The 24,483-nt window shown below is 53.5% G+C and overlaps 1 protein-coding gene across 3 annotated transcripts in view; it reads right to left on the bottom strand.

Moving 5' to 3' along the window:
• Positions 1-1,510: 1,510 nt before the first annotated feature.
• The window catches only part of SLC39A11 (solute carrier family 39 member 11), a 320,940-nt gene continuing 297,967 nt past the window's right edge, over positions 1,511-24,483 (bottom strand). For all 3 annotated transcript variants that reach the window (XM_004749059.2, XM_004749060.2, XM_045085984.1), the window contains 3 exons: positions 6,582-6,680; positions 3,951-4,109; positions 1,511-3,165 (listed from right to left, as the gene is read on the bottom strand). In XM_004749059.2, coding sequence (XP_004749116.1) covers positions 3,087-3,165; positions 3,951-4,109; positions 6,582-6,680 — 337 coding nt within the window. In that variant the 3' untranslated portion in view covers positions 1,511-3,086. The remainder of the gene's footprint in view (positions 3,166-3,950; positions 4,110-6,581; positions 6,681-24,483) is intronic.

The raw sequence follows: 24,483 nt of genomic DNA, 5'->3' as shown, positions 1-24,483 counted from the left end.
ATGGGATCGAGCTTTAAAGACGGCGAGGAGGGTGCAACCTGCTGTCCCGCCCCCAGTCTTCACCTAGTGGCCTTTTGGTCCTTCCCTCACAGCAGCAGGCTGGGAATGCCACTGACAGGTCCCCAGCGAAGACCCAGAGGCTAATACCTACCCCTGCCTCTCAACTACGGGCACCTGGAATGAAGGGCCCATCAGAGACAAAGCCTTGGGGGAACAGGTTTCCTCCATCAAACAGGAGAGGAGGACTGAGAGGCAGTGCCAGCAGCTTAGAGAAAACACACTTGTATGCTCCAGTCCTGAAACAGTAGCTCAAGGAAAAGACGGAAACCTAGAGATCTCTTACGACTGTTCTTAAATATCCTCTTACCTCTCGTGTCTGTGAGGCTGAGAGAAGTAGAAAGTCACCTGCAAAATCGAATCCCAGCGCATAACGGCTGAATGTCTGTGCTGGTAAAGTGACAGCCTTTCCATAGAAGACACTGGTCAGGAAGCAGTGGGGCCCGGAAAAGCAAAACAGAGCTATACAGGAGGATTTGAAAACCTTGGAATTTTCTGAATTCTAAATCCTCAAAGAGCCTCCTTTGTCAGCTGAAATACACTGCCCTTCCTCCGGTCTTCTGGAACATTCTTGAAGACACTGTAAATGCTCTGCCCGAAGGAGTCGCCCTGCAAGAGAAAGCCAGTTCTCCTCATACACTACCCTGTACTGGTTCCAGAAATGGCCAGAGTTGGAGCCCAGCATGCCTCCGAAGGAAGGGCAGTGGCAAACCCAAACTGGGGACAATGAGTATTGAAAACCAACACAATTTCAGGATTTTTCTAATTTTACTGACAGACGGGGAGGAAATATGTGTAGGGATAGATTTGTCAACACGGGAGGGAAGAACAGACATCTAAATGAGTCTGGTTTTACTCACATATAATTTTTAGAGAGATCCTGGGGTTACTGTGCTAGCATGAGAAGCACGGGACTCCAGGTGATTGTCCTGAAGTTTCGAGGGTCACGTGTGATGTATGGGCCATCTAACATATTCCTAGAATTCCATTACCAATTGGAAGAGGCAGAGAATGTGGAGCCAGGACACAAAGAATCAGGGTGAGTTTAGAGTTCATCCCCAGGGTGGCGGTGGTAGAAGCCAGGAGAAGCAGTTTTGAGGAGTGGTTTTCAGCGTCCAGGGACCAGCATCGAGGGCTGTGGCACCCAAACCAAGCTGTTTTTGAGATGTAATTGGGTCATGGTCTCAGATCTCTAGCTTTCTTGGATCCAGCCCATCTTCGAAATCATTTCTCCTACCGGTCTTACGAGCTCCCAAGGGCCTTCCGTTAAATTCCCGTCTAAGTTAGCTGGAGTTGGATTTGTTGTTGGCAACCATGAATCTAACCAGCCTATCTCTTCAGGGCTCTTTCCTTTGTTTCTACTGATATTAGGTAGGGGAGATGTTGGGACTAACTTTAGTTAGCTCTCACAGTATCAACTCTGGCAGGAAGGAGCTTAGAGACGGAACACAGCTCATTCACAACATCCCCTTTATTGATATTAATCACAGTTATGAGGTCTTGTCCATCAGAAAGTCTGCATTATGTAGAACTACATACATGACATAAACATACTCAAACACCAACCAACAAACCCATTCATTTCAACCAATCAGAACCTCTGAATGTGTCTTCCATTGTGATCATCAGTGCTCCAGAAGAACATACCCACGCCCAGCATAAGGTTGGCCTTTGAGGTCTTAGAGCATTCACAGAGCAGGGAATTCACCCTTGGAAGCAATTCAACATGTAAACTCAGAGGGCCGGCATTGATAAACACAACACCCGAACGCCTGGGTCTTGGGCTGCCTGGCTGGCTGGCAGAGCCCACTCGAGGTCCCACATGCTCCTCTGACCAATCAGGACAGCAGGCCTTCGCTCTGTTTGAAGCAGACAAATTTATCACCCCTGTTGGAGAAACTACATGTAGGAAGGAGCAGACTAGCTTCTAGTCTAGTTCAAGTCATCCTTTAGAGTCATTTCAGGATGATGACTTGGCTAGGGTTTACCCTACAAGGGGAATGTAAAAAAAAATCTTTTTTCTTCTGACACCTTCTCCCTTCTTCATCCTAAACAATTGGGCCAAACTCCAGCAAAGCCTGTGACAGCCTAAGGGTTCACGGTCAGGTGCAAGTCACATGGTCAACAGGGAAGGACCTACGGCAGATTCCAAATGTTAGCTTAAGTGGCTCGATCCATAACTACCTGAGGGTCTCGGTTCCAGCCGTCCGCTGGTGTCCCCAAGTCTCTGGGAAAACTGAAGGCTATAAACTTACCAAAATAAATGTCTAGAGGATTTGGACACCATAACAAACCCTTTTGTTCCGGAATCTGTAGAAAGCAGAGGTCTCTGATCATAGTTCATAGTTGGCTGAATTCCCTAATTCCCTTAACATCCATAGTGTCAATCTTTGCCTTAAAAAAATGTAAAAAAGAAAGAAAGACTAACTTATTTCCTTCCCTTTGTCTGTGTCCTCTCCCATACAGCATCTCCCTCGTGGGACGGAGGAAAGGCATATTCCTCTTGGGCTAGCTGGATCTTGGAGCGTGGGTTGCTCGGTCCATGACGTTCTAGTTCCGGTCTCATGAGTAGATGATCAGGAGGAACAGAGGAGAGATGTCCTGGCCATACTGCTCCGAGTCACAAGGCAAAACTGCTTAGGAGGCTTCTCTCCTGGCGGCTTGTTTGCTCTTGCCGGTGGTGACCTGGAGGCGCTACCACTGAGCCCAGCAAGAAGACCGAAGGGGGGGACAGCGGAGACTTCCTTGATCTGTGTGTCCTTGTTAATCCTACTGAAGAAAGGTTCTATGCAGTGGCCGGACAAAAATCTGGAGTTCCATGACACCCCGACATTCTAAATAAAACCAAGATCTCCCTCCAAAGAACAGTAAAAATTATCTTATGATCATCAGAGTCAATCAGGATAATGAGATGAAAAGGCGAGAAAGGAAAAGTGTTTTAATGTAGAGAAAGAGGCTTGTAGTCTCACTGAAGCCAACCATTGTGGTTTCCTGGCACCGCTTTTCCTGGGGTCCGAAGCCTCTCAGCCCTAGCCCAGGCCAACGTCGAGGGACATCATCACCACGAATCCAAGGATGGAGGCCCAGGAGGCCAGTTTCCCGTTACCACTAGGAAGGAAGAGAAGGAAGACCTTAATGTACTCCGGGACACCATCCAAGCTGAAAGCATCCCCTGTGAGGTCCAACTCCAACAGAATGTACACCACTCTGATTAGTAAGAATTAATATTGACAAGTAACATTTCTTGGGGCTTGTTACATGCCAGACAAACTAACTCATGTAACCCCAAAGAGTGATCACAGGAGATTGGTCCTGCCACGATTCCCTTGTTACCGGTGGGGAAACTGAGGCACACAGCAGTAACTTGCCTAAAGATACCTCTCGTGGCTCTGGAGCATATGCTTGAATAATTAAATTCTTGACGATATTATTGAGTCTGACCTTTTAAACTGGACTCAACATCATTTGGCTAGAAAAACCAAATGAAACAAAGAAAGGGTGCCCCCACCCCCTGACACCTGACCCACAGCAGCACAATGAGACGATGATGGATCACTTTGGCTATCAGAGCTCACCTCTCCCCTCATTCCAGCCCCAGAAAAATCCAGAAAGAGAGGGGTGGGAGAGAAAGGGACAAGACACAAAACTGATCATCTGGGTGACTGGAGTGTGAATGCTCTTGCCTAGTGTGGCGGGTCCGTCTCTCCAGCCCCCTGCTCCTTGCTCCGCTCTCTTTCATTTCAAACAGCACAGCTGAGAAGGGGGTGGGATGATCTTGGGAGGGGGTTGGAAGGGGTGGGGGAGCAAAGATGAAGAAAGGGAAGATCTGGAGGCTGAGGCCCTGGGACTGGGAAAGTGTCCAGGGGCAGATGAGGGACGGATCGCTCTCCAACCTGATCTGAGCCTCGGGGATGATGTCGTCCATGACCACGTAGACCATGGCACCAGCAGCAAAGGCCAGGGCGTAGGGCAGAAGGGGCTCAGCTAGCACCACGGCAAAGGCACCGAAGACCCCGGCCAGCGGCTCCACCATGCCGCTCAGCTGCCCGTACCTAAGGAGAGACCAGAGACACGTACCATCACGGGCAGGGCCAAGCAGACCGGCAGCCAGCGCACTCGGACTGCTGACTCAGCCCCAGAAAACAGGGGAATGAGCCACGTCATTCCACGTCGAATCTGTGCCTGGCCGTGCAAAAGGGCTGTGTTGGGTGTTTGGCCCCTTCCTTCTTCCTCCTCCGACACGGCAGGTGCCCCCTCCCGCATGTCCTGTAGGGTTTTACGTTTTCCGCACTGTCTGTTTTCCACAATAGCATTATGGAGCTCTAACTCACATACCACAGGGCACACCCGTTTCACATGTACAGTTCGTGGTTTTCGCATAGTCACGGGGTTGTGCAACCATCACCACTACCTGGTTCCCGAACATTCTCATCACCACAAAAGGAAACCCCATACCCAATCACAGCCACTCCCTCCCTCCCTCCCCCAGCTCCCGGCAACCATTCATGTGCTTTTTTTTTTTTGTCTCTATGGACTTGCTTATTCTGGGTATTTCATATAAAGGGACTCATGCAATGCTGGCGTATTTCATCTCACAGAATGTTCTCAAGGGGCACCTGTGTTGTAACACATATGGGCGCTCGCTTCCTTTTATGAGTAATAGCCCACTGTGCAGATACACCACCACGTGTTCTCTACCCATTCTTAGCCGATGCCGGCATTGTCCCTTGTCCGGCAGGACCCTGGTTAGGAATGGTGTTTCCCAAGGATGGCTGTGCCCACAGGCTTTGGGGGTTCGAGCCACCTCGGCACCCCTTCCGAGGCAGCTGCACTCCCTCCCCTCTGCTGAGGACCTACCTGGCCAGGTGTCTACTGAGGGTTGCTTCTACACTACCCCTATCTCAGATTAAGGTGAGATTTCTTCTTGGGGAGGAAAAAAAAAAGTGAGTTTGAGCAAGTGAGAGTGGGCCTCTGTTGCTTGACGTCACAGGGGCCCTCATGGAAACAGCAGCCTGCATGAGCCCTGAGGACTCGGAGAGCAGGAGAGAAGTGGGTACCTGGTCCCCGTAGCTGAGCCCAGCGAGTTATTGGGTTGAATACCAACAGACAAGAGAGCTGGGACATCTTTCCCACAATCCCTGGTGTGGGCATCTGGCGAGATATACCGCCTGTGAGCCTCAATCTCTCTGACTGTAAAATGGGGCTAGGGAAACCCAGAAATGCCCAGGGGCATTTTCCTGCCCAGTGGGCCTCCCCAGCAACAGGACAGGACTATGAAGCTCCCCCTCTCCCTGCCGCTTCTCCCTCAGCAGGAGCAGACAGTTGGCATGGGGGAGACACTGTCTACACTCCAGGACCCTCTAAGGGGAAGACCACTTCCTGATTTAGGCTGTGTGGATGGGTCAGCCGACTTCCAGCTCTGGTGTGTGTATAATTCCTGGCCTTGGCTTTGTCACTTCTGGGGAAAAAAGTGAATTTGATGTCAAGCCCAGACTGGGTGAAGAAGAAATTAAGTTTAGTCTCGGGGGTCTAGACGCTGACCATGAGGCCCCCCCTCCCGTTCCCTCGCCTCCTATCCCAGGGTGCTCCCCATATGAAACGACAGTCACAGCTTCGGGGCTCCTGGAACTCACATTCGAACCAAATCTTTAAGGCCACTTGCCCTGCCCTTGCCCTGTCCTCTGTTCTGTAGACACCAACAATGGAGAAAGAGACAAGAGAGTAAAATAAAATAATTTAAGTATGTGTAAGAACTTGTAAGTCATAAGGTCCCATAAAATGGAAGGCATTTCTAAATTGTTGTTATTAGCAGTCTTTTAAAATGCCCTCACTGAACATCCTAGAGCAGCGATTATTTCAACAAAGAGGTATTCTGGCGCTCAGAGTCCTGAGTTGAGGGCCAAATTCGACTTCTGGTCTCAGAGTCACCACTGAGAACTGGTCATCGGACACTCTGGGCCACGGTTCTCCCCTCTGAAAACTGAGGACTCACCTTACATGTCACTGAAAAAATAACATTAGGGAAAAGACGAGAAAGGCCACGGGGACTATGAAAACGTGAAGTTTTCTGAGTGCAAGAGGCATCATCTCCCAGACCCTGCTAACATGGTCCTGGTCTTCATGTTGACAAGGGCTCTGACCAGGGCCAATGTCATGACTCTTGGGGACTGGCTGCGCTCAGATGGGCCTACGGAAGGGCGTGTGACATTGAGAGTAGACACTACTTGATGGGGGGGAGCCCAACACTGAGAGGGTGTGGCTGGAGGCATTCTGAAATAGGAAACATGACCACTGGGGCTTGCTTATGTAAAGGTCAAAGGTCAAGAGATGTGTTTCCTGAGCTTCCTTCCACCCCTGGGGATGCATGATTCAAAGAGATGGTTGTCCTTTGAGCAGATGCTCCCAGGTCACTTCTGGGATAGAAGAGGTGGCTGTCAGAGAAGGAAGCCTGTGCGAAGGGCTGCTCTGAGCTTTACATCAGACACAACCCCCACCCCCAACAGTGGACACTGTGGAGCACTTACCAGAAGGCTCTCCAGGGGGAGAAGCCAGCCCCTCGCAAGGGGAGGCTGACAGCCAGGCCCTCTGGGAAGTTCTGGATCCCGATTCCAATGGCTAAATTCCTGAAAGAGCAAGAAGGCACATGAAGGCAGTGCCCCCCCCCCCCCACCGCCACAGGACCCCCGGCCTAGATCCAGGGCCATTCCTTGGGTGTGAGAGATCCAGGTAAGACCTGTGGCAGGTGCAGGAAGGAGAGAGGTTAGGGCATGCCTGGAGGTGCAGGACACCAGAGAAGAAGGGGCCAACGCAGACCTGGTCCCCAGGCATGTTTGATCTTTCTGCCGCCACAGTGGACAGAGAACGTGCTGGCTGGGTGTGAGGGTGACCTGGGGGTCTGCCACGTTAGCTGCATAATTCTGTGCAAATCATTTACTGTTGGACAGCTCAGATCCTCATGAATAACACAGCCGGGCTTGCCCGGGAATGGTAACCTCTCCCACGAAGGACTGCGCACGGCCGTGTGGCCCAGTGACCTCGTGCCTGGAAAGTCCCCAGCACGCGTCAGGTGCTTGGAATATTGTGGCTTTATTCCCTTGCAGCATGGGGAGGGGGACATGGCATTTTATTAAGAAGCAACCTCAGAAACGAGACGCGGGAGTACTGAACAGAGACACCGATCTCCTGGGCTTGGCTATCCTGCCGATTCTGAGGGTCTGGCCCTGGTACCACATTTCTTTGGGCCCCTGTGGTGCTCACCGTGATCCTCTCTCCTCTGCTCCTGTGGGACATGGAGGGGCTGGGCTCTGGGAAGTGGTCAGGCTCAAGGACACACTGCCCACTGTCCACAGAGGGTGAAAAGGACCGGCCTTGGGATCAGGGTCAAGAGTCTCACTTCTCACTTCTTGGGTCCCAGGTCCGGGACTCCAAACCCAGCTTTGGATCACACCGTCCAGCCCTCTTGAGCTATAGGACCCTATAAGCTCCCACCAGCCCTGGATAGAAATACAGTTTGTCCTAGAGGTTTCCGCCGTCAGTGTCATGGCCCGTGCTGACCCCGAGTTCCTATTTCAGGAGCAGGGGCATTTGAAATACCTTCCTTTTTAAGAAATGAAACCTAAGGGTTCATTTGCCAATATTTCACTGACCTCTGCCCTGCCTTCTCTAAGAGCCCCTCAAAGGGGTGATCCTTTTCCTCCCACACTTTTCCAGTATCCCCCGCCCCCTCAAATGGATAGGTGACTACAACCTGCTTTCTTGACCTTTTGCAAAGCCCTGCATCTAAGATTTCTTTCATGAGAAAGATCAAAGCGTCCGCCCAGTCCTTGTATCCTTTTGCTGACCGTGGAAACAGCACTCGGTGGTGGGCTCGCTGCCCACGGCCACCGTCTACCCCGTCATGTTCCCAGGTAGGCGCGCGCCATGCCCCAGCCTGACCCCGGAGCGGCCAGCCCCATGTCACCAGCAAGTCAGAGGTGGGGCTTCCCGTCCAAAGTCCTCACGGTGACGCAGCCCTGACTGCAGCTACCCGCCAGGCAGACTGTGGAAGCCTCCTCCACATCCTGTCCGGGAGCCACCGTCCTGATAAGCGGCACAGAAACCCCATTCTTCTATCCCTGGCAAGCCACATCACCTCGGCCCTGCCCTGGCTCTGGCATGGTGCTTCCAGCCCAAACAGGTACACGCCCTCTGGGTCCTGCCAGGCCGTCCTCAGCAGGCACCACCTCATCGGGTGAGCACCACATCTCCCCTGGGCGCTCCTGGGCTCCTTTGCCACCCCCCGACCCCAGCAAGGGCCACGTCGTGGATTCGCCACTCTTCCCCTCTTCCCATGAGTTGCTTCTTAACTCTGCTCTGCTCGTCGCGTGCACACGTGCTCGCCCCCACATCCCCCGGCTCCGTCGGATGCCCTGCGTCGGTGAGCCATCAACCAGCCAGGGGCGGCCAACAGGAGGACTCGGTCCCCTCTGCAACCCCCATTCCACATCGTCACTTGCATCCGCTCAGGGGCTGAATTAAAACCCAGAGCCCTTGGCCCCGGCCACGCGTTAGCAAACACCGAGGCCTGGGCCCACCCTGGAGACTCCAGGGGATCCCTCCGGTGTCGGGCTCCAGATCTCAGACTTGGAGAAAGCACTGCCAGCACTGAGAGCCGATGACCTAGACAGCACCAAAATGGGTGAGGACGGGGCTCACGGCCATGCCCACCTCCGACCCGGGAGCCCCTTCTCTGCCATCCTGACACCCAGCATCACTGGGGTGGCCCCAGGTGGGAGCCGAGGACACTGGTGGCTCCTTGTGAAGGCACCAGCTGCCGGTACAGCTGGGTCCTTCCTAAATACGAGATCCCAGAACTGGGGGGGGGGGGGCGGAGAGGCTCCTGGAGAACAAAGAACAGAAGCAGCAAAGTGGGGGTGATGCTGGGGAGACGGCATAGCAACAGCAAGGACAGAAGAGAGGGGCTCCTAGGGGCTGAGGGCCAAGGAGCAGAAGGGAAGCAGGGCTGGTCCCATGGGAGCACGGGCTTGGAGCAGACTTAGTGGGGCGGGGGGGCGGGGGGGCTAGGTCAGCAGGCTGGGGCCCGGTCAAGGAAAGGATGCCCCAGAGGCCCCCTCTCTCTTGCAGCCCTACTCTGCTCTCCCCGGGCGCCACGTGACCCGCCCAGCCCCCTCTCTGCGGCGTCCCCAGGGAGTGGGGTGTGGTGAGCCATGCCCTCCTGTGTTCAGCTTTGGGGAGGGAAAAGCCCAGATGAGAGGTTTCCTTTCCTTTCCAGGACAGGCTACGAAGATTCCACGCAGGATTCAAAAGCAAAGGGGGAAAACCCCAACCTTGGCCTGCCCAAGACAGTGAGGCTGCTGTGTTCTGTGTTTTGTTCTTCCCAGAGGGAGCACAAAGACCGCATCGCCAGTCTAGACTGCGGCAAATTAGCGGCAGGGAGAGGGAGGCGGGATGAAGGGCTCATTAAAGCGAAGAAACCACAGGCTCTCCCCCTGCAGGCACCCCTTCCCTTTGGTGTCCAGCCAAGCCCCACAGCGATCTGCCACCTGAGCTGGACCAGGATGAACAGGGAAGGGAGAGAAAGGCCGGGAAAGGCCATCCACAGGGAGAGCATCCAGAGGGAGAGTGGAGGGTAGCGGTGGAGGGGGGCTGGGGCCCGGTAAGGGCAATGCTGGCCTGCGGGCTCCTGCTTAGGAGGGGACTCCCTGCCCTTATCTTCAGATATCACCGATCCCAAGAGATGAGAGACAGGAAGAAAGCCCAACCTGGTGGGCAGTGGTTTCTGCTTTTTCTTAGAGGCCTGGAAGCAGCTAGTGGCCTGACCCCATTCCCCCTCGACCAGGCCTGGGTTCTCGTCCGCACCCTCCTCCTCCTCCTCCTCGGCCCCCAGAGTAAAAGTCAGAGAACATTCGGGTTACGGGCCGTCGGAGGCCCCGTTGCTCAACACCTTCATGGCTAAGGGAGAAACAAAGGCACAGGGAAGGTGCATGTCTTTGGAGATGGTATGACAGCCAGTGGGTATGCCAGACCGACCTGGGGGGGACCCGCAGCTGTGCCACCATGACCCAGAGCAAGCTATATGCAACTTGGCCTTCACTTTGTCCGTGACCCAGACACAAACTCCCCTCCTTTTTGGGGCTCTTCTGTGGACATTCACTGTGAAGCGCCGGTCACAGCCCCCAGCCCAGAGCCGGTGCGGCTTGAGGGGGGTCTTGCCATCAAAACCGCCAGAGGGTCCCGGCAAGGTGGCCCTCGGGCTCTGGGATGCCACACCACCCGGTGACCTTCCCAACCCCACACCAGCTCTGCTCCTCAGCCGTCTTGATTCCGTGACCTCCCCCTGGTCAGGACCAAGGCCAGCTGTAGGAACTGACGGCCAGACGGGAGTCCCCTCTCCAGGGTGACTCTGAATCTGCCACTGAGCGCTGGCTACGGGCGAGAGCTTCCGTCACAGGTGAAGAGAGATGAGAGGAAGGGCCCCCCAACATCTTCAAGGAGTTTACAGTGGAATCGGGGGCAAAGCCCCATCTACAAAGAACTAGAGGATGGTGCCCAACGAGCTCTAGGCTGTAGGGGAAGCATGAAGCACCCCACGGAGAACATTCCAGGAGAGGACGATGATCTGAGACAGAACGTGATGGACTTAGAAGGATGGGGATCCTTTTAATGGACAGAGAGAGACTGGCAGAGGCACGAACTATGGGAAGAAGGAACAGAGCAAGCCTGGTGCCATCCAGGCCTTCTTTCTTGCCCCTTCCCCCACTTCAACGCCCACATATGCGCGTGCACACATAGGCACACACACACACACACATACACACACACACACACGACATGTGCAGAAGTCACAGGCCAGCTCTCCTGGACATCACTCTCGTAAAAACTGTTCCTGTGCACGGGAAAACATCACAGTCCACCGCGTCTGCTGGCTTTCGGGGGAAAACCTGAGTACTCAGTGCTCTGGCCCCGGCCCCGGCCCCACCCGAGGGCTTTCCCCAAGGCCAAGTGTGGGGATGTACCCCAGGGGTGTCCAGCCCACCTTTGGAGGCAGACTCCCATGCTGAATGAGACACTTGGAGGGTTCCCTTGAGATCCATTTACTGCCTGTGTCCACTCAGATCTCTCACTTAACGTCTCAGGCCTTGAACTTGGGGAGAGCTTTAGGCATGTGTCCTGTGGGCAGCAGCACAGCACACAGTCCCCACAGCAATGACCCGTGGCCAAAGTCCGCTCATCTCTCATCTGCCACCTCCAGACACTATGCCCATCAGAAGGTGCCTAAGGTCCTCCAGCTGGAATGGAAACCATCGTCCCTGCCACTTGAAGCAGGCGGTAGGAGTGTCGGGCGTGGCTGCGGGTGTTTTACATGTCGCAACACCCTTCGCCCTCCCAACCTCAATATCCCCATTTTACAGATGGAGAAGCTGATGCACAAGCAGCTGTCCCCAAAGTCACCCAGCCACAAAGTGACAATGGTCACATACTTGGGGTCCTCTGGGCCTCACATAGACTCATCAAACCATCCAGGAGAGAGGGTGACCCAGGCTCTGGTCCCCAGCAAGGGAGGCAGGTGCTGCCTTACGCCCACTCAGCAGCACTCTACAGGCTGAGCCCACTCTCTGGAGGCAACGAGAAAAGGCCGGACTGAGGAGGCATTAAGCAGAGACCTCCAGAGTTCAGGGGGTTGGAACATCTCTCCAGCCGGCGTTCTCAGCCTCGCCACTGCAGACGTTTTAGGTCAGACCATTCTTTGCTGTAGGGGCTCTCCCGGGCACTCTGGGACGGGTCTCTACCCACCCGATGCCAAGAGCATCCTCCCTGTCCTGATAACCAAAACATCGCAGACACTAGAACTTCTCCGTGGGGGGGTGCGGTTAGGGGGGGAACGGAGTTAGTGGCAAATCGGCCCTGCTTGTGCACCCCTTCCCCGGGGGGGGGGGATCAACAGCTCAGGTGAGCTGGCTTCCTCGCCAAGTACCCGAACACCGGAAACAATGATCCGGACCGGCGGGCACAACATCCGATCTCATGGGTGTCACTTGAGAATTCCTAGGCTCGGTGGAGCGGAGTCTTCTTGGGGACTCAGCAGCGGCTGGACAGACTCCTGGGATTCAGGGTCAAATTGACACTGGGGAACGACGGGAACTCTGCCCCCTCATTCCCAAGGCAGCAGCTCGGGGAACTCGGAGCTGCACGATCCCAGACGAGCTGTGCACTCCGTGTGCTGTGTGAATGGCACCCCCCAGGGTGGGGTGGGACGTTCCTGCTGGAACCCCACCTGCAGGATAGTGCTCAGCAGCAGGTTTAGTTCTGCGCTTGGAGGCTCCGGCAGGGAGAGTCACCGATCTCCCTGAGGGCGGACAGGAGAGCGCCCCTGCCACCCACAGCCTGCCCTCCGGGTTACACTCTCCGGCCTGCCGATCACAGAAGGAGAACGAAATATTCCTGACAAACCCTGCTTCACCCGGGCTCTCAGATCCTCCCCTGGGCCGTGAGCGTGTGTGTTCATGTGCGGCGGGCCCTTACATACTGTTTAGATTGTTATCGTCCTGCCCTGAAAGGCCTGAGTGTTCAGGCTCCGGTGACATCACCGGCTTCCCACTCGGGCTGCCGCTGGAGGTGCCTGACGAGCTCGCAGGTGGGAAGGGGCTGGATGCTCCCCGCGGGGCCGCCGGCGCCCTGCCTGCTCCGTGGAGCTGGGTTAGCACGGAAGGGACCTTCCCCCGCCCCCTTCTCTCGGTTTTGGGAGGCTTATTGCCCAGGCTGGAAAGCGGAGATGACCCATCCTTTCCCTTAAAGTCAGGAGGCCCTTCTCCAAGAGGGCGGGGAAGAGCCCCGGGAAGTCAAGCCACAAGGCAGGGTGGTGTAGGAGGGTGACTCAGGCCACCGCTGCACACAGAAGAGCAGAGAGGCCTCCTGGGTATCTACGGGACCTCTCCCTCCCCGAGGGATGCCCTGGGGCTCTTCACCGGGAAGTCTCCCAGCACAGGAGTCAGTCCTAGCTACAGGCCAGGTGAGAGGCTGCCTGGGGGCAGGTGCCCAAGAGCAGCGTGTTTACGTGTTCATAAAAAGGCTCCAGCCGGTTCGCAGTAGCTCTATCAATAGCTCCAAACCAAAAGTTAAGCAAATGTCCATTAAGGACCCGAAGGAATAAAGAAGCAGTGATCTTTTCACCGCGTGCATCGTGTAGAGCAACGAGAACTGGCGAACGGCAGCTCCGTGCCACAGCAGGAGGCAGCTCAGAGGCAAAACCGAGATCGAAAAGGCCTAGAGACGAATTACGAACGCTGTGTGTGCTTCTAGCTGCGTAAACAGCGAGCTACACCTTCTTACCTGCTCATTGATAGGAAGCGTGGGTCCTATAGCAACACTTTATTGGTGAGTTCTCCTTGAAAGTCATTGATTTTTAGGGGCACCTGGATGGCTCAGTCAGTTGAGCATCCGACTTTTGGTTTCGGCTCAGGTCAGGATCTCAGGGTCCTGGGATCGAGCCCCGCATCGGGCTCCCTGCTCAGTGAAGAGTCTGCTTGTGGGTTCTCCCTCTGCCCCTTGCCCAGCTCTATCTCTAATAAATAAGTAAATCTTAAACAACAACAACAACAACAAAACCCTAATTGATTTTTAAAGACAATGCATTCTAGCCAAGAACGCAGATGCTCTCATGGAAGGATTTCAGGTCCTGGGTGGTGGTGGCAGGGGTCGGGGGGGTGGGGCTCATACCAGGGCGACAACTATCGCCTTTTAATAAACAGGCTTTACTGCAGCTGGATGCACATGCCGAGAAGAGCACATACTCTAAGAGTTCTGCTTGAGGAATTTCTGGAAACTTACTGATCATCACGAAACCCACACTCAGCTCGAGCAACAGAACACGCCGAGCACCCCAGGAGCCTGCAACCCCGGGGTCCCTGCTCTCCGAGAGGAGCCCCTGTCTTCACTTCCAATGGCTCCGCTTGGCAGTTCCTGCTTGGGGACATTCTGCAAATACTTTAGGGGGCCCTATAAGACCCAGGTGGAGGATCTCGTGAGGGTTATGGGCGCTGAACACTTTGCAAACCTGGAGTGTGGGTGGTTTTCCCCGCACGGTAGGTCTGGAGACCCCCCCAGGGTTGGGTCATCCCTGGGATACCTCCCTTCATTCCCCTGCCACCCGGCACTCCTGTCTCTCTCATTCGCTGAACGCTGCAGTCCCTCCATCTGCACGAGCAGCACGTGAGGGGAGGGGAGGCACCAGAAACACTTTGTTTTCCAGCACAAAAAATACCATGACAAGCCACTAAAATATTTTCTGGCATTCTGGTACTTGCGCCTGAAGAGCTTTAAGTAAACGCTTTTATAAACATTTATTCCTTCTTTCACTTGGGGCTGTAAGTCTGTTTTCTATTTTGTAGACAGAGTAACCAAGGTCCCACAGAGGGCAAGTGACACTCTGAGGAACACAGCACAGGCCCCTGCGATAAGGCAACCCGAGCCAGGTTCCAAGCCTCCCCCATACGCCGTCTCTGTATAAAACCACAGAAGCTGGGGAGAAAAGCGGCCAGTGACGGCTTCGGGGAAGGAAGAGCACCGACCCTGATGTCATTCGTGGCCTCTCTCTCAAGCACCTTACACACGCCCTGACAGGGGATCTGGGGATCTATCCTCTAAGCCTGTACAGATCGAGGCACTTCCTACCCCGTCCATGGCTACGCCCGAGTGGGGACCGCCACCATCTCCAGCCTGGTTTATAGTGGCAGCGTCCTGCCGGGTCTCCCTGCCTCTCCCACTGCCCCTCCCGTCTGTTCTCTCCACACCTGGCCCTTGGCTTCAAACTGCTGGGGCTGCCCCTCTCACGCAGAGGCAGAGCCCAGGTCCTTCCATGACTCGCCATGACCGACGTGTCCCCGCCTTCTGTCGTCTCGCTGACCTCTATTCCTCTTCCCTGCCTCCCTCCACTCCAGCTGTCCGGCCTCTCTCTCTCTCTCTCTCTGCATGCTTGGTTGCTCCTGCTTTGGGTGTTTCTACTGGAATATTCCTCCTTGGATATCTGTAGCTCACTTCTTCACCGCTTTTAAGACTAGGCCATCCGACTCTTCCAAGACCAGGTCCTCAAAGACATCCTGGCTTTCGTCCATGTTTCTTGACCACTAGCTCTGGGGGAAGCCGGCTGCAGTGTCGTAGGACCCTCAAGCAGCCACACAGAGGCACCCACGTGACGGAAGGCCTCCGGCCAGCAGCCATGTTCTCCGCCATCTTGGAAGCTGGTCCTCCAGCCCCGTCCGGCCTTCAGGTAAGTGCAGCTCTGGCTGACCCTTGACTGCAACCTCAAGAGGGACACAGAGCAGGGACCCCTCAGCAAAGTCACTCTCCGGTTCCAAACCCACAAAGAACGTGAGATAATGTTTACTGGTTTGAGCTACCAAACTGAGCTATTTTGTTATTTGCAGGCATTGTAAGAGAGTCGTCTTCCCACCGAGATCTGCCCTCATCCCCGTATCTAAAATTACAAACCGCCTAGCACTTCCACTCCCCTTTAAGCCTAGTGGATTTTTCTTCTCCTCCTCTTTTTTTTTTTTTTAAAGATTTTATTATTTATCTGACAGATAGAGATCACAAGTAGGCAGAGAGGCAGGCAGAGAGAGAGGAAGAGAAGCAGGCTCCCTGCTGAGCAGAGAGCCCATTGTAGGGCTCGATCCCAGGACCCTGAGATCATGACCTGAGCCGAAGGCAGAGGCTTAACCCACTGAGCCACCCAGGAGCCCCCTTCCTTTTTTAAGAATTACTCCTACCATCTAACCTACTGTACAACGTACTCATTTTTCTTGTGTTATGGTCCGCTCTCTTCCCCCATGTCCTACCCGGCATCAGAACAAGCTCAGAATCTCTGTTCACCGCTCTGTCCTGAGCACCTGCACGAGTGCCGGGTGCAGAGAGCCACGAAACAGGGATGCACGCAGGTGCGGGCCCAGGAGCTCCTGCACGGCCGCCGTCCCCTCCGCTCCCAGCCCCAGGTCATCAGCCAGCAGTGGGAAGGTCACAGCTCCCCGGGCCGTGGTGTCTTCTGCTCTGAAATAAGGAGGCTGAAGTCAGGTGACCCCTAAGCTCTTTACTAGATCCTAAGCTCAGTAATTTCCACACAAGGGCGGCTCTGTGGGCTCTCCAGATTCCCAGGGCCACAGAGCAGGCCTCGGCGTTTGCCGAAGCTCCTTTCCCTGGCCGGGCACATCTGGGAAGCCGAAACACAGAACCATCGCCTTGTGCACATCTGGACGGCATAAAGCAATCACTCCGAGAGGAAACTCGGAAACGGCCGCTCAGCAAAAAGCCGCGCCTCGGTGCAGGCCAAAGGAGAGGGGCTGAAAGGCTCCTTTCTTTTCCACCCACAGAACAATCTTCTGGGCAGAATCAAGGCTGGGTGCTCTCTGCGGCTGGGATTGCAGCGGCTCTCACCAGCCTTCGACTGCAGCCTGCCGCGCTGCTCCCCCTGCCTGGCTCCGGGCCAATGCAAAACTCAGAGCAGGGGACTTCTCCGCCCCCCACTCCCTTGTTAAGACCAAAGGATACCTTCACTTATCCTTGGGGCATGTGGACCGAGTTCAAAGCCGAACACCACCTGCTCCTCCTCCTCCCGCAGGGAGAGCGGCTGAACAAACCGAACAGGGAGCTTTGAGCTCTGGTGAGAAATCAAGGGCGATTTGCACGCAGTTCTGACCGCAGCTGGGCAGAGAAAGGCGCCTGTCAATGTGTGTGCTGCGGGACGACCTACCCGGGCCCCCAGAACAAAGAGGAATGATAGTCCTTTGCAAGTGAAACGAGGTTCAGGGGCTCTGAACCTCCTGCTCTCTCTCCTCGCTGGCAAAGATAAACAGTGCAGGGGGCGGGGGAGATGCGGGCAGGGAAACGTGTGCTTCTACCCACTTCCAAGTTCACCGCCAGTGATGGCCATGGCCAAGACAGCTTGGAGCACCGGAAGGCTTGAGCTGCAGTTCAAAGCGTGTGCACTGAGTCAGCCTGGTGCAAACAATCAGGGATGCTTGCAAGGAGCGGGTGAGGGCTGGTGAAGACCTGGGGGTTACGGGGTCTGGTCTGCTCTCACTGTGGATCTTTAAAGGTCTCCTCAGGGGGCAGGTGGAGAGCGGGAGCAGGACTCAGGGAGTTCAACGGTCCTGAGGCCCAGCCCTGGACCCCTAGCTTCAAACCGGGCCACTTCCCCAACCCTCAGCATCCTACGTCCATGAGACCAGCGCCTTCCGTTCTCAAGCTTGACGATAGACCGAGAGCCCACAGCCCACAGCCCACAGCCTCTGAGCGCATGCTGACGGGAAGAAAAGCAGGCGGGGTGCTGGCAAGAGAGCTAACAAGAAGGAAATCTCTGCATTCCCTGTCGTGGCTAGCTGGAGCCGCTGAGCTTTGCTGCTGGGAAACCGCTAGGTCTTCTCGGCTTCTCAGTGTGGATTAGGGGGAGTGCAAGACGCCTGTCCCAGGAAGCCAGTGCCAATGAGGTGGGCAGCAGACAACCATCGGCGGGGAGTGTCGTGCCTGCTGCCGGGCGCACGCCACGGACGACACCAAGATGGTGGGCGAGCAGCTGCTGCTTCTGGAAACCGCTGGTGCTGTTCACAGAGGTACCTGGCCACCAGCGACTGAAGCAGGGGCACCAGACAGCTTACGTAAAAAGCCCCTACTTTGCACCAGATCCGGAGAGAAGTGCTCCTGATGAGTCCTCTAATTTTACTCTGGAGATTACCCTACACAAGGAATGCCAGTAACCCATTTCATAGATGCAGAAACTGAGGCTTAGAGAGAGGGTGAAGTGTCTCTCCCAAGTTCATGAGCCCCAAGGAGCCCCCAAATCACATCTGTTGATTTGAGAGCTCATGAGGCTCACCTCCTTGTGCTGACACCCCCCCACCCCCCCACTCGCCGGCAGAAAGCTTGCAGAGCGAGGCTGGATCTTCCTGGAATCTTAGTTTATGAGGGCTAACCTGTGATTATGGGCAGTGTTTCACACCAGGAAGCCGTCTGGTACCCATTTTCAACTGTAGGGGTTAGGGATGTGGAGGCCTAACATAAACATTGTAAGACAGCCTGTTGGTTTAAAATATTCATGCTCCTTAATTATGTGTAAAATCAAAAGAGGTTCCCAGTATTTTCAAATGAAGGGCTGGGTTCTAACACATCTCCGGGATCCTTTTCTTGGTCAGTAACTATAAAGAATTCCTTGGCTATTATATGTAGATCTCAGCGCGCTAGAATGGATTGCCCCCTGCCCCCGGGCCATTTCCTGAGGTGCCCAGAATCCCTGCACTCCCTCTGAGGGGTAACTAAGGGGTAACTGAGGGGTAACTAAGCCCTGCAAGTCTAGAGTGAGAGGAGGGCATAATCACAGGCTCTGATGGGGCACAAAAGGAGGCGAAGGGATGGACAGTGTTCATCACACGGCCAAGAAAGCACAACAGATCTTGGTCCCCACCCGAGGAGCCACTCAGGGACACAGGGGGGTGAGATCCCACCCAGTTAGAGCTGAGATTTAAGGATCATCCCATGCAAATAGGGGATTATGGAGAAGAATGCCTTCCCCGCTGTGTCCTATAAAAAACAGCCAGTCCTCTGGCCTCTTCAAGAGAACCAGTGTCATCCAAAACAGAGAGGCAGGAAAACTGCTTTCCATTAAAGGAGATTAAGGAGCCGTGACAACCAAACTCAATGCCAAAACCAACAGATAAGACATCAGCGGACACATCTCTAAAGCACATTCGGGAGTGATTACAAAAATTGGATGGGGTCCGTGTAGCAGACAATTTCATTAGGTCAGTGTTGCATTTCTTGGGTGAGATAATCATATCGTGGTTATGGGAAAGAACATTTCTACTCTTTCTTTTTTCCCTCGAAATCAAGTAAGTTGCTTAGCTCTGAGACTTCTCAGATAACTTAATATACAAATTTAATCATTCATCAAATATTTAAAGAGTCCTTACTATGTGCCACGTACTCCATATATATATATATTTTTACTTTTTATTCTGCAGTAATTTGATACTTACAGGAAAATTACAGCTTTCCTTCGTCCCCATCATTCAGATTCCCTAATGTTAACAACAGACATAACCACAGGTACAATGATCAAAACCAGGTGAATGACATTTTACATCAGTGTGAAAAGAAGGAAGGATCCCAACCCTCCCCCTCCCTTCCCAATACCCCCCCTCCCCCCGCCCCCGCGAGTAATCAGTGTTCTTAGTTTCTGGTTTATCTTTGTACAAATGAGTAGATACATCTCTATTTTATTACCCCACCCCTTTTACACAAATGTTAGCATACTATAGATGCTCTTTCTCCCGTTGCTTTTTTCACTTAACAGTATGTTCTGGTAATCCCGGCAAATCAACTCACAGAGCTCTTCTCCCCATTCTTTGTTGTAGCTGTATACTATTCCACTGTGTGGCTGTACTCCTTTATTCAACCCTATTGAGGTTATTTCCAATCCCTTGCAATTATAAACAATGTTGCAATGAATAAAGAACCTTGTGCATATCCTTGATTTCACAGTATCAGTTTGCATTCCCACCAGCAGGATAAGAGCGTGCTGGTTTTTCCACAGCCTCACCACAGACTATGGTGTCATATTTTTAAATTATGCCCACCTGATAGGTAAGAAATGATATCTTGGTGCGATTTTTTTTTTCTTCGTCCTATTTTAATGAGCATTTTTCTAATTAGGAGTGAGTTTCAATATTTTTCCTACATGCTGGATGGCCATTTTTATACCTCTTTTGTGAGCACTGTTCATGTCTTTCCCTCTATTTTTTGTTTATCAGAATGTTCTTATTCTTAAAAGATGCAGCTGACATTCAGAGGTGAGGGGCCCTGAAATGTCAGATGGTTCAGGGGGAAAGAAAAGTACGTGTGTGTGTGCGCGCACGTATGTTTATCTATTGAGAGAACAATAGTCTTATTATATACACACACATACACACACAGCCCCTCCCTCTCCACATACACACAAAATGAGTCAGTCGTCAACAGCCACTGTGTGCCCTCAGATAGCTGCTGCAAACATGCTCGGTCGCCCGGCTTCCCCTTCTGCCTTTATGGCTTCCACATGACAAGTCCCTGTGGGAAGGACTTCAATGCCGACAGGCTGGGCTCATCCCTAGGAAGCCCGACAAACCGACAGCATTCTGGTGAGCCCCTCCCCCAGCCAGATGTCCCCTGTCTCCTGGAATCCCGTCCAGCCAACGTCTTCAAGGTGGGTCTCCCGGGCCTGATCACTCCCCACTGACCTTCACAGTATGTACCCCGATTACTTACTTTAAATCAGCCCACCTTCTATTCTTCCAATGTCTTTTTAAATAAAATTGTAATACCTTTGTAAGGGAAAAAAAACACCTGTCTTATTTGCCCGACGCCGACAGTAACCCCAGAAGCAAACATGTTGAAAGCAAATCAGAAATACTGAGTTGGCGTGGATGTGATGGAAATCTAGACCCTCAGATTTGGTGTCTGGGTGTCTGGTCCTGCGAGCCCCCCCCCCCCAACGGTCCCTGCCACTTGCTAAAGTCAAAAGTCCCAGATGGAAATTCCCGATAATCTTTTCTTCAAGGGGGGAGGGGTTCCCAGTGTAAATAAAGTCTGTGGTCCGGATGGTCACAGTACTCCGATGTGGCATCTGGGAGGGAGATGAAATCCGGATGTTGAAAGAGCTGTGACTGATGCCTGGAAGTAGAAAGCGCCCAGTACGTGCCCGCTGCTGCTTCCACCACCAAGAGGACAGGTAGCCGTGTGCACAAAAAGAGTTAATAGAGCAGGCCTGAGACTGCCCTCTTTAGAAACCTCTGGTTGCAGAGGTTGGCTCTTTGCTGGTTTCTGGGAACCTGCTGAGGGTCCCGTGCCCAAACTGTTTGTGCAAATCATACTGTTTATGCCGAACACCTACTTCGCTTCTGGGAGTCTGGAATTTCAGTATGCAATAGTCAGAAGGTGCCAATGTGACCAGCCCCCAGTAAAATCTCTGGGCACGGAGTCTCTAATGAGTGCCCTGGGTAGACAAGAACTTGCATGTGTTGTCACAAATCCATCCCCGGAGGAATTAAGCACACGCGGTGAGCTAGCAAAGGAAAGGCCTTTTGGAAGCTTGTGCCTGGCTTCCTCCAGACTTTGCCCCACATACGTCCTTCCTTTGCTGATCTGACTTTGTATCTTTTCCCTATAATACATCTGATCTGTGAGTACGGCTGGATGCTGAGTCGTGTGGTTCCTTCCAGTGAATCACCCAACCGGGGTGGGCCTCCAGGGTAAGCAGCAGCAGCCACAGCAGGGACTGTGGGGACTGTGGCCGATGTCAGACGGCTGGGCCGAAGGAAAGCTGCACACAGCACCCATCACACCCTAGGGTTCCAAGTAGGAGGCGCCGGGGTTCCCGACCTCAGTGGATTGGAAAGGGGGGCTAAGGGCTGGGGGGGCTGGAAGAGGCTCAGTACATGAAACCCAAGGCCAGAGGTCACCATGGGAACCCAGGAGGTGCATTCGAGACAATGCCTGACACCAGGTGGGCCCATCACATCACAGAGAAGATAGCGGGAGATAGGACAGTGTCCTACCGAGGCCCCTTGGTCAGGAGAGAGCTAAGGCTGGCAACTGGAATCTGCTTTAGGGAAGAGGAGAAGGGGGGGGAGTGTCCCCCCACTGCCTGTTTATAAGCCAAACTGAACATATTTAAGACTAGAGGTGACAAGACAATCTTTAAAATGGCATGTGTTTACCATCCAGGCAAATGAAGGCTAAATTCACGGACAAGAGAGGTTCTCAAACTTGAGGGTCCAAGAGAATCACCTAGAGAGGGTCTGTTAAAGCACAGACTGCTGGGCCCGCAGAGCAGCCGGCAGACAGGAGTGGGGCCTGAGCACACACACTTAGAACAGGTGACACTGAGCTGCCGGGAGCCACACTTTGAGACCCACCGACACAGAGACATAGATCTACACAGCATGATCAGAACCAACGGGCCTTGCACTGCAGGAGGAAGAACGGTCTGCCCCAAACTGCACGGTGACTCTGGCCAAGGAGAACTCCATGAATCCACCCCTCCGATGGGCAGCAGCGGTATGGGGAGGCCGGGCTCAGGAAAGGCTCAGGCGGGAGATGGGCTCGTCAGAAGCCCCAGTGAGGCTGTCTCGGCAGAGTGCTGGGGAAACAGAAATGTTCTAGAGCCTTCCAAGAGGATGCATGCCCAGCCTGTCTCAGGGACCCACAGCATGTAGGCAGTAGCAGGATATCCCAGCCCAAGCCAGAGTCCAGATGGAACTTTTTTTTTTTTTTTTTGATTAAGTGTCTATTTAATTGAGAATTTTATGAACATTTAATTTTTATAAACTCTTCATTTTCTTTGAGCCAATGAAAGAGCTCCTTTACAAATTAATTTTGACTGTACCAACCGGAGGTAAAAAAAAAACAGTCTTTCTCTACACACATTTATATACATATAGTCAGACACAAAGTCCTTATAGCTTCTGGGTTTTTTTTAAAGATTTTATTTGTTTATTTGACAGAGAGAGAGATCACAAGTAGGCAGTAGGCAGAGAGGCAGGCAGAGAGAGAGAGGAGGAAGCAGGCTTCCTGCTGAGCAGAGAGTCTGATGCGGGGCTCGATCCCAGGACCCTGGGATCATGACCTGAGCTGAAGGCAGAGGCTTTAACCCACTGAGCCACCCAGGCGCCCCTATAGCTTCTGTTTTAAAACAATATAAAACTCATAGTTCATATGTAATAGCTGGAAGAAATTAAGGGGTCCCTGTCAAGTCTCAGTTCTGCCGAGGGAGTTCTCCCAGCAGACGGGCATGAGTTCTGGGCTCCAGGAAAGACTGCAGGCATCCAGAAAAGGGACAGTCCCCTCCTATTTCCTCAGGCCCAGGGTTTTCGACTGCGGCCAACTCAGCCTCCCTGGGGACACCGGCCATGTCTGGAGACGTCGTGGCTGTTACAGCTGGGGCCGGCCTCCCTATGTCTACCGTGAGGAGGCCAGGGACGCTGCTAACCATCCCACAACACACAAGCTGCCCCCGTGACACAGAAGTCTCAGCTTCGGGGCGTCGGAAGTGTGGAGGAGAGAAAGCCCATCTACACCCGAACACAGCAGGCTCTGAAGACAGTCAGCACAGCGTCAGCGGGGACCTGTGATAATGGGAAGATGTAGCTAGAAGGTGTCCATACAGTGACTGAGAAATCCTTGGCCGTGCTCCTTGGAGGCGGGCTAGGACGCAGCTGGTGTAGGAGGCTGCTCCACGGTGCGTAAGGAGGGAGATCCACAGAGGGCCTTTCCCCACTGCCAAGGCCAACTCAGAGACAGCATCACCCTTTATAAGCCCAGCAAGGCCCACCGCCCTCCTCTCGGAGCCTGAATTCCAAGCTCATTCCAGCCCCTTCTCCCTCCATGCATCTTGGAGCAGGGACAACCACATCCATCCGCTCACATCCCGTTGACAGAGCGAGTCTGCCTATAAATGGCATTTTTGGAATACAATATTTATACGTTTTTTGAGCTCTTAGCAGGTTTCCCCATAAAGCTCTGCTGTAAATGGCAGGCTGGTGCCCACTCAGCTCACAAAAGCCCATTTAACTCATCCATTCACGGCTTCTAAGTATCGAAGTCCCTTACGGCTTACATCAAGCCTGTGGGGGAGGTCAGGAACTGAATCACCGTTTAGAACATGTTTGTTTTCTCTTACGGGAAAAGGCCTTCCCTCTGAACGGTAGAAAGGCAACAAGAAAGCATTAAAGAAATGCGTCTGAGACAGAACGTGGAGACGGGAGGAATCTGAAACTCCAAGGAGAACATTCTTCAGCCGCGGAGGTCACGATCACGAAGCAATTCAAGGATTAATCAATCCCTAAGTCACTGCTGATTTCCTAGTGTCTCTCTCTCGGCCAAGTTGGCTTGATGACTCAAAAGGGCAAAACCCCCCAGAGAATCTATCCTTCGAGGAAGGGCAGGAGCTGTTGGAACTGAAGAGAGACAAGCAGGCCAGACGCTGGGGCTCTGTTGAGTTCCCTGGGGGAGGCTGGCCACGCAGGGAGATGAAGCCCCGTGTTTGTCCGGACTCCAGCAGCGTGAGAGGGGGACACGGCCTGATGTTAGGAGGGCTCGGAGGGCCTGGTAAGGATTCTCTTTTAATTGTGCTAAAATTCACACGGCTCGCTATTCACTGTTCCAACCCCTTCTCAGTGGATAGTTCAGCAGCATTTAGTACATTCACGATATCGTGCAACCACCTCCACTGCTGAGTTCCAGAACATTCTCATCACCCCAAAAGGAGACCCCATGCTCATCGGCCGTCGTCTCCCCTCCCTGTCTCCCCAGCCAGGCTCGCACTAATCCGCAGTTGCAGCAGCACAGAAACAGGATCATAGGCTGTGTGACCTTCTGCGACTCGCTTCCTTCCCTGAGCACGTTTTC

The sequence above is a fragment of the Mustela putorius genome, unplaced genomic scaffold (genome assembly GCF_011764305.1).
Source record: "Mustela putorius furo isolate JIRA1106 unplaced genomic scaffold, ASM1176430v1.1 tig00000873_pilon_pilon_pilon, whole genome shotgun sequence".
In the NCBI taxonomy this organism is placed as follows: domain Eukaryota; kingdom Metazoa; phylum Chordata; class Mammalia; order Carnivora; family Mustelidae; genus Mustela; species Mustela putorius.
The sequence above is the reverse complement of the archived record's forward strand: the minus strand, read 5'-3'. Positions and strand labels throughout refer to the sequence as shown.